The 9,587-nt window shown below is 47.5% G+C and overlaps 1 protein-coding gene across 1 annotated transcript in view; it reads right to left on the reverse strand.

The window, feature by feature from the left end:
• The window catches only part of LOC109923186 (solute carrier family 13 member 5-like), a 60,046-nt gene extending 54,377 nt beyond the window's left edge, over positions 1-5,669 (reverse strand). The window contains exons 1-2 of the mRNA XM_048612332.1: positions 5,528-5,669; positions 319-447 (exon numbers count right to left, since the gene is read on the reverse strand). Of these exons, the coding sequence (XP_048468289.1) occupies positions 319-447; positions 5,528-5,629 (231 nt within the window). The 5' untranslated portion in view covers positions 5,630-5,669. The remainder of the gene's footprint in view (positions 1-318; positions 448-5,527) is intronic.
• Positions 5,670-9,587: the final 3,918 nt, after the last annotated feature.

Consider the following 9,587-nt stretch of genomic DNA (forward strand, 5'->3'; position numbering starts at 1 on the left):
TCTGACCATTTACTCCCAGTTCTGACCATTTACTCCCAGTTCTGACCAGTTACCCTGCACTGACCATTTACCCCCAGCTCTGACCATTTACCCCAGTTCTGACCATTTACTCCCAGTTGTGACCATTTACCCCAGCACTGACCATTTACTCCCGGTTCTGATCATTTATCCCCAGCACTGACCATCTACCCCTGCACTGACCATTTACCCGACCCCCCCCCACCACAGTCTGACTATTTACCCCCAGCTGTGAGCGTCCCATCCTTTCCATCCCTTTTATAAACAAATAAAATTGACTCCCGAATCTCGGCAACCTACCAGCTGTGAATCCATGATTCCGAACATTGGGAAGAGTAGCACGGGAATGAGGGCAGTGACAGCTAGTGGGAGTGCCTCGGTGCACCAGTATATAGCCATAAGGATGATTGTGTAGCCACAGCCAGCCTCCTAAAACAAGCAAACGAGAAACTTTTAGCATTCACCTCCACGTCCAAACTTTTATAGTTACACAATATCGCTGGGAAACGTGCTTGTCAAAAGAACTAAAGTGAAATGCTATTTGATGTGATCTGCCAATACTTGGGACTTATGACCAAAATATCTGGCATCACACTGGCACTGAAACTCACACACCACTGATTTGTGTGTGCAACAGACAGAATGTCTATTGGAGTTAACGGCAGCCTCCTCCTGGTATTGAACTCTACTCATGTTGCTGCTGCACAGTAGCAGCTCGAATCAGCTACCTTCACCTCTTCACTACCGGTAAGGTTGGAACTAACCTGCCACCTGGGTTTAACACTGAAACAAAGCTCGGCAGTTAACTGCCAATCATCATTAACTGGTGCATTCGCCTTCACAATGTCTCTACCAATCAGAGTTCACTTGCGAACCAATCGGCACTCTCCTCTCATACAGTAAAAATGTTGATTTTCCACATAAGTTGGTATTTTTTGAGAATTGTCTTGAGGAGCCCAGGTTGAGAAGTTTTGAACAAGTGTCAGCAATGCTCACATATTGCAGCAGCAAACAGCTCATTATACAGAGATTTACTTATTCAGCAAACACAACTCCCCAAAGGAGTAGCTTCCTCATTTGCTGAGGTTAGTGCGTGGAGGGAACAAGTCTCAATAAGGAGTCTGTCCATGAGTGGCACGGTGGCTCAGTGGTTAGCACTGCTGCCTCACAGCGCCGGGGACCTGGGCTCGATTCCACCCTCGGGTGACTGTCTGTGTGGAGTTTGCACATTCTCCCCGTGTCTGCGCGGGTTTCCTCCGGGTGCTCCGGTTTCCTCCCACAGTCCAAAGATGTACAGGTTAGGGTGGATTGACCATGGGAAATGGAGGGTTACAGGGATAGGGTAGTGGGGGGTCTGGGTGGGATGCTCTTCAGACAGTTGGTGTGGATTTGATGGGCTGAATGGCCTGTTTCCACACTGTGAGCGTTGTGCAATCCTTCTATGAGTGTGTAAAGGACTTGCACTGAGACCACAGCAGAGCTGCTCAGTGGGAGCCATGCCTAACATGGACCACACTGGTTTCTATGAAGGCCATAGCATTGTCTACTAGCACTAGCACTCACCATTGATCCATTCAACAGAAATCTACAGAGGCCATTCAGCCCCTGCAGCCTGTGCTGAAAAGAGTTACCCAAACAGTCCTACTTCACATACCCACTCTTTCCCCACTGACCTCCAACTCCCTTCCTGCCAGGCTCTTATCCAATCTGTGTTCGACAGTTCCTGTTCAACTGACTCCTACACATGCTTCACAGACAGAACATTCCCAATTCCAGTAACTCACTGCCTAAACATATTCTCATCCCCTCCTTCGGATTTCACAACATTCTCTGATTCCAGTAAGTGCTCTGCTGTCCCTTTCCTGGCTTCTGTTGTGAAATGTCTTAAATCTGTTTTCCTGTAATTATTGATCCCCTGACAATAGAAACAGTTTCTCCATATTTACTTGATTTAAACCCTATGTGATTAAGAATGCCCTGATGAAAAGCGCCTGTAATCCTCCCTGTTCTGTCCCAGTTTCTCCAGCCTCTCCACAACTCTGCAAAGTCCCTCAACCCTGGAAACAGTTGAGTAATTCTCCTCCGTTCCCTCTCAGAGGCCATGATATCCTTCTGAAACCATTCCCCACCCCCAACCCCATAATCTCCAACTGGGACCTGACCAGAATTTGTAAAGGATTAACATAACTTCCTTGCTTTTAATCTCTAATCCTCTTAACCTTTGACAATCTTCATAACTGGTCCCACAATCACAGAGGTGGTACAGCACAGAGAGAGACCATTCAGCCCATCACATCTGCATGGGTTTGTCTACCCAACGCCAATCTCCTGTCTTTCCCCCATGTGCCTGTGCACTGTGTTTTAACCAAATGCCCCTTTTCAATGCCTCAATCGAACCTGCCTCCATCGTATTTCCAGGCAGTGTATTCCAGACCCTGAGTGAAAAAGTTTTTTTCTCATGTCACCCTTGCTCCATTTGCGCATCACTCTCAATCTATGCCCCTTTGATCTTGATTCTCTTTTACAAACTGGAACACCTTCTCTCCATCTACTCTGCCACTTTCAATAATGTGTCGATGAACAAATCACGGGTCTCTCTATTCAAGCATTCCTTTTAAAATCTGCTGCACGAGAAAAATCAGCTAACAAAGAGGGACTTTCTCCTGAATAATGTGCAATGGTGTACTTCTCTCCCTAATGCTAATGTTCGTGTCAACACCAATTTAACTGAATGAAACAGTGCGTGGCATGTCAGTGTTTTGATCAGACAAAGAGCAAACCACCATAGACCCATAGAGCTGTAACAGCACAGAAACAGACCCTTCAGTCCAACCCGTCCATGCTGACCAGATTCCCTAAATTAATCTAGTCCCATTTGCCAGTATTTGGCCCATATCCCTCTAAACCCTTCCTATTCATATACCCATCCAGATGCTGTTTAAATGTTGTAATTGTACCAGCCTCCACCACTTCCTCTGGCAGCTCCTTCCATACATGCACCACCCTCTGCATGAAAAAGTTGCCCTTTAGGTCCCTTTTAAATCTTTCGCCTCTCACCTTAAACCTATGCCCCTCTAGTTTTGGACTCCCCCACCCTGGGGAAAAGACCTTGGCTCTTCACCCTATCCAAGCCCCTCACGATTTTATGAATCTCTATAAAGTCACCCCTCAGCCTCCGACACTCCAGGGAAAATAGCCCCAGCCTAGTCAGCGTCTCCCTGTAGCTCAAACCCTCCAACCCTGGCAACATCCCTGTAAATCTTTTCTGAAGACTTTCAAGTTTCCTGTAGCAGCGAGACCAGAACTCAGTTGCTGCAGAGTATTTGAATTTTCCAAACCCATGCGATAACCTGCTGCACAAAGAGGTGATGATACAGAATTCAGGGATCACATGTGATTTGAGATGATGTGTCAGCTTAGATTGAGGACAGGTGGGAAAGAGAGACAGCAGTAACTTTCCTGTGGAAGGCTCTGACTGGTTAGGTTCCACGTGGGTCAGAGCTAAGATCTGACTTAGTCAACAACTATATAAGTGACTTCCATGAAGGAACCAAGAGGACTGTACCCAGATTTATGGATGATACAAAGTTCAGCAGGAAATTAAGTTTTGAGGGAAATATGAAAATGCTTCTCTATACATGGGATAGGTGAGTGGGTAATTAATGGTGGCTGGAATAAAATGTGTAATTGCTTTGGGAGGAAAATTGTAGAGAGAGATTTTTGTTTTAATTCTGACACTGAAAGACACCAGGAGGGAAGCTGCCATTCTCTCGCAGTGCAGGACAGTGCCAAGGTTTTGAACGGCGCTATAGGAATGCAATTTCTTAATCCCATTGTGACCACTAGTAATGGAATTAGCTCCTGACAGTAAAACACTGAGCAGGATATATCCTGTTATGCAGGGAGATACTCAGCGCTACGTTCTAGATGGCAAACTGGGGCATACTATAACCACTGACCCCGTCAGCAAAGTATTTCACACAGAAATGATTGTTTAATCTTGTCGGAGCAAAATGGTCCAAACTTGCTTTCAAATGCTGATAAAGAGCTGAAATAACTGGCGCAGGTATCCGATAGCAAGGCACTGCCCACTCTCTCATTGCTCATGGAGCGAGTGAGGAGCTGTTAGTGAAAGGTCAGTGATCTATTGCAGCAATGGGGCACTGGGACAAATTCTGATTCAATGCAGAAAGATCACAGGCTCAGGACAAGAATGTGAAACGTGCAGATCCTGTCTTAGTTACATAATGTGAGAAAAAGCACAGAAAATTAATGCATTACTTTTGGCAGTAAAATCAGGCTTTACCACTGAACAGGTACAACCAGGTGCTAAAGTCCACATAATTAGTTTATGCTCTGACTGATAAGGATCAGAATAACGGAAAAAGCCTCAAACAAGATATAACATCTCATTTGCATTGTCATCAACCAGGAGCTCTCAACCACCTGCTTTACTGACAGTTTCAATAACCTTCAGACCCACCAATCAGTTATTACTCAGACAACTATACACCATCCCCCCCATCAAACACTCCCAGGGCAGGGACAGCATGGGGTTAGATACAGAGTAAAGCTCCCTCTACACCGTCCCCATCAAACACTCCCAGGACAGGGACAGCACAGGGTTAGATACAGAGTAAAGCTTCCATTGCACTGTCCCCCATCAAACGCTCCCAGGGACAGGGACAGCGTGGGATTAGATACAGAGTAAAGCTTCTTCTGCACTGTCCCCCATCAAACGCTCCCAGGACAGGTACAGCATGGGATTAGATACACAGTAAAGCTTCCTCTACACTGTCCCCATCAAACACTCCCAGGGACAGGGACAGCACGGCGTTAGAAACACTTTCCCATCTGTCTTGATTTCTTGTTTTCTTAACCTTTTCCTCCATTTGTAACACACGCTGACAGAAGTTTCTCAAACACTGGCCCTTTCCGATTGGAACTGTTTGATTGCTTTGGCTCTGAGTTGTGGAATTTCACTCGTAACCCTCTATCTCTCTCCCACACATTCCTCCTTTAAGACTCATATGGAATCAGGTAGCATGGAAACAGACCCTTTGGTATAATTACCCTGACCCAGCTAGTGAACCCCATCGGGACGTGGCACAGGAGTTGTACCCACTTTCTGAAGAGTGTTGTGGACCGTTGCCTGTCACCTTGGGGTGAAAATGAGGCCGTCCCCAGGAACTGGTGCCAGGGCTGAAGGGGCTTTGCTGTTTAACCTCAGCAAACAGCAGTGGTCTGGGCATTTTTTCTGAAGAACCGAAACGTCAGCTTTCCTGCTCCTCTGATGCTGCCCGGCCTGCTGTGTTCATCCAGCTCCACGCTGTGTTATCTCTGACTCCAGCATTGACAGTTCTTGCTGTTTCTCTAACATCATGGTCATGCCCCCTTCTCGAAGAGCCCCCTGCACACCCTCCCCCCTTAATTGCTGACCTACAGGAGAGGCAGAGCCTGGGGGTGGGGGGTGGGGGGGTGGGGGTGGTGAGGGTTGTTGCTGTCTTACCTTTGTTGGGATGACCAGAGGGAGTGGTAGCAGTAAGAGTGGCACCAGGAATATAATCAGCTGGCTACGGAAAGCCCACACAATCTTCCAGTACTTGATCATAGCTTCAGCCAAGTCCCTGAACAACCCAACACTGTGTGAACTGAGGCTGAGCCCAGGAACAGGAGCCAGTTTTGTACACGCCACAGAAAGAATTAAACATTAACCTGCCCGCTATTATCTCCCTGTCCAATACTTTAGCCCCTACTGAAGGGGCAGGATTAATGAAATACTTGAGCAGTTTCTGCAAAGATGTGCAGTGATAATTCTCTGATAGACCTGTGTGGGAGTATACGGTTGTGTTTACCAAATGCTTTAATCTGTCAGTGCCACTGTTCGTCCCCACCCACCAGGCTCTCTGTGCAGGGGTCACCCATAAAGGGTCTCACCTCCACGTCCCCACACCCCCTCCCCTCCCACTTTCAACATCTCTTACCCAGGGGCACTGACCCTCTGGTTAAAAGGGCGCAGATGTGACAAGTTGGAATCTCAGAGTCGTTGCAGGCCATTCAGCCCATCATGCTTGCACCAGGCTCTTCAGTCGTTACCCAGAGCCCATCTCCTGCCTTTCCCCTCTTCCCCGCACACCATTCCTATTCAAATAGCCACCCCATCCCACTCTTCTCCTGAATGGTGGAGCAGGCTCGAGGGGCCGAGTGGCCGACTGCTGCTCCCTACTAGTTGGGGTCTCACGCCCCTATGGACTTGCCTGGATGGAACCTGCACATTTCCCAGGGAGTACATTCCAGAGCCTGACTACTCACAGTGTGCACTTTCCCCACATCACCTCTCGCTTCTTCACAAATCCTTCCAAATTGTGAAATGCTTTCTCATAGGGGAGATAAATACGAAGTTGCATTTGTACAGCGCCTGTCACCCAGTGCAACATCGCAGGGCTACTTCGCCAGAGAATGTGTACACCACGTGTGACACCAGGCCACATGAGGGGACCAGGCTTGGTCAGAGGGATTTGGTTTTAAGCTGAAAGACAGAAAGTGAGGAAGAGAAAGGAGGGAAGTTGAAGGGGAGGGGAGAATTCCAGAGCTTCGCATTCGGACACAGCTGCCTGGACAATGAAAATCCGGGATGAAAGGGATTCCAAGAGTGCGGAGATTTCGGGTGTTTGGGCAAGCGAACATTAGGGTTGGAGCTGTCTCACTATCAGGCGATCTCTCAGCTGTAAAACAATGATTGAGCCCCAGCTCTCAGTGCGTTTCAAGCTTTAATTGCCCCTTTATGTTCCTCAGATTCCGTCCTGCATGGATTATAGGACTTTGCCCTTGACCGTGCCTCTCCAACTAGTGAGAAATGTTTATTTATACCCATCCTATCAATTCTGTAACAAAAATAGAGATTGCTGGAAAAGCTCAGCAGGTTTGGCAGCATCCTCACAGACTGATTAAGTGATTGATTGATTGACTTATTGTCACATGCACTGAAATAAAGTGAAAACTTTTGCTTATGAGCAATACGGGCATCATAGTAAGCAAAGGATGTACAGATCAAAAAGACTTAGACAAGTTACATTGCACAGGGCATGCGCTAGGTGAGATCAACATTAGCGCAGTCAGCATTATGTGAGGCTGGAGAGTCCATTCATCAGACCTATAATGGCCAGGAAAAAGCTGTTCTTGAACCCTCTGGTGCGTGTGTTCAAGCTTCTGTATCTTCTGCCTGATGGAAGAGGTTGTAGGAGATCATTACGGGGTGCGATAGGTCTTTGATGATGTTTCAGAGATAGTAGGAACTGCAGATGCTGGAGAATCTGAGATAACAAGGTGTAGAGCTGGATGAACACAGTCGGTCTAGGCCCGAAACGTCAGCCTTCCTGCTCCTCTGATGCTGCTTGGCCTGCTGTGTTCATCCAGCTCTACACCTTGTTATCTTTGATGATGTTGACAGCCTTTCCGCGGCAGCGAGCCGTGTAAATGGAGTCCATGGATGGAATGTTGGCTTCCGTGATGGTCTGGGCTGTGCACACCACCTTCTGTAGTTTCTTACAGTCCTGGGCCTCCAGACTGATCTCAAAACTGCATGACGTTGGTCTCGGCTCCACCTTCTACAACTGGATCCTCAGCTTTCTGACCCATAGGCTGCAATCAGTGAGGATATGTAACTGTACCTCCTCCACAATAACACTCAACACTGGAGCCCCCCCAAAGGATGCTTCCTCAGAGCTTTACAGTACTCCCTGTACACTCACGAATGTGTAGCCAAATCCCAAAAAAACACCATCCACAAGTTTGCTGATAAAACCACCATAGTAGGATGGATATCTAATGATAAAAACCGAAAGAACTGAGGATGCTGTAAATCAGGAACAAAACCAACGTTGCTGGAAAAGCTCAGCAGGTCTGGCAGCATCTGTGAAAGAAAAAACAGAGTTAACCCTTCAGGTCCGGTTCTGAGGAAGGGTCACCGGACCCGAAACGCTAACTCTGTTTTTTACCTTCACAGATGCTGCCAGACCTACTGAGCTTTTCCAGCAACTTTGGATATCTAACTTTGGATAGCAACTTTGGATGTGTCAGAATGGAGATAGAGGGCTTAGTGACATGGTGCAATGAGAACAACCTCTCTCTCAACGTCTGCAAAACTAAAGAACTGATCATCGAATTCAGAAAGAAAGAAGGAGAACATGTCTCGATCTACATCAACAGAACTGAGGTTGAGAGAGTGAAGAGCATCAAGTTCCTCAGAGTGACGATAACTGACAATTTGTCCAGGACCTCCCATGTAGATGCGACAGTCAAGAAGGCACAGCAATGCCTCTCCTTCCCCAGGCAGCTCAGGAAATTTGGCGTGTCCATAAGGTCCCTCACCAACGTCTACTTTTCCAGCAATCTCTGTTTTTGTTTCTGACTTCCAGCAACTGCAATCCTTTCGATTTCTATCAATTATGGACATCGTTTTTCTGCCTTCCCTAGCTTTTACCTTTCAAGATGTTGTACTGGAAAGCTCTACACTTGTGGCGTGACAATGCATTAATTAACATTTTTTTTTGCTGTATTAATCGTAAAGATAAACTGTCCAGGGATTCAGCGAACCCAGGCTCTGCGCTCACCAAATAAATCCATCGACAGATACAGCCCCCTTCAACTGATCACTCAGAAAAATGTGGACACATATTAAAACTCTGCCTCACTGGAGCTAGCTATTTGACTGTGACTTTAGTACCATATGGTCTTCAGGCAGTAACTAAGTTAGTCAAATAGCCTTGGTTCAACAGTTCACTGGTCACTGCACCAAGACTGGCGTCTAATTGAAGAGACAAGGGTGAATATAATATCAACATCAAGGGAGATCAGTCATAATGTGAACAGCAGGAACATACTGTGCCCTGTCAGCTTAACATTAACTTTCCAAATCCCATTTCAAACTCACTGTCTCTGACCTGTACCAGGATTGGATAAAAGAAAGATAAGTTTCTCCTCCAATAGTACCTTCCTCGACATTAGCGCATCCTAAAGTGTTTTATCCATCCACTCTGTATTTTTATTGTCTCCGTTATTACGTATAAAATGACAGAGTGAATTTACTCACACGAAAATTGCACATATTCAGCAACGTGATCATGGCCACATTGTCGGGTTTGGTCAAATTCTCTCAGGGAGAAATGTTGGCCAAGACACCGGGAGACGTTTTACTTGACATCATGATGTTGCAGCACTCCCTCAATAATGACCCTCCAAAAGTACAGCACTGCCTCAGCACTGACCCTCCGACAATGCGGCGCTCCCTCAGCACTGACCCTCCGACAGTGCGGCGCTCCCTCAGCACTGACCCTCCGACAGTGCCCGCTCCCGCAGCACTGACCCTCCGACAGTGCCCACTCCCTCAGCACTGACCCTCCGACAGTGCGGCGCTCCCTCAGCGCTGACCCTCCGACAGTGCGGCGCTCTCTCAGCGCTGACCCTCCGACAGTGCGGCGCTCCCTCAGCGCTGACCCTCCGACAGTGCGGCGCTCCCTCAGCGCTGACCCTCCGACAGTGCGGCGCTCCCTCAGCACTGACCCTCCGAC

The sequence above is a fragment of the Rhincodon typus genome, chromosome 26 (assembly GCF_021869965.1).
Source record: "Rhincodon typus isolate 14 chromosome 26, sRhiTyp1.1, whole genome shotgun sequence".
NCBI classification, from domain to species: domain Eukaryota; kingdom Metazoa; phylum Chordata; class Chondrichthyes; order Orectolobiformes; family Rhincodontidae; genus Rhincodon; species Rhincodon typus.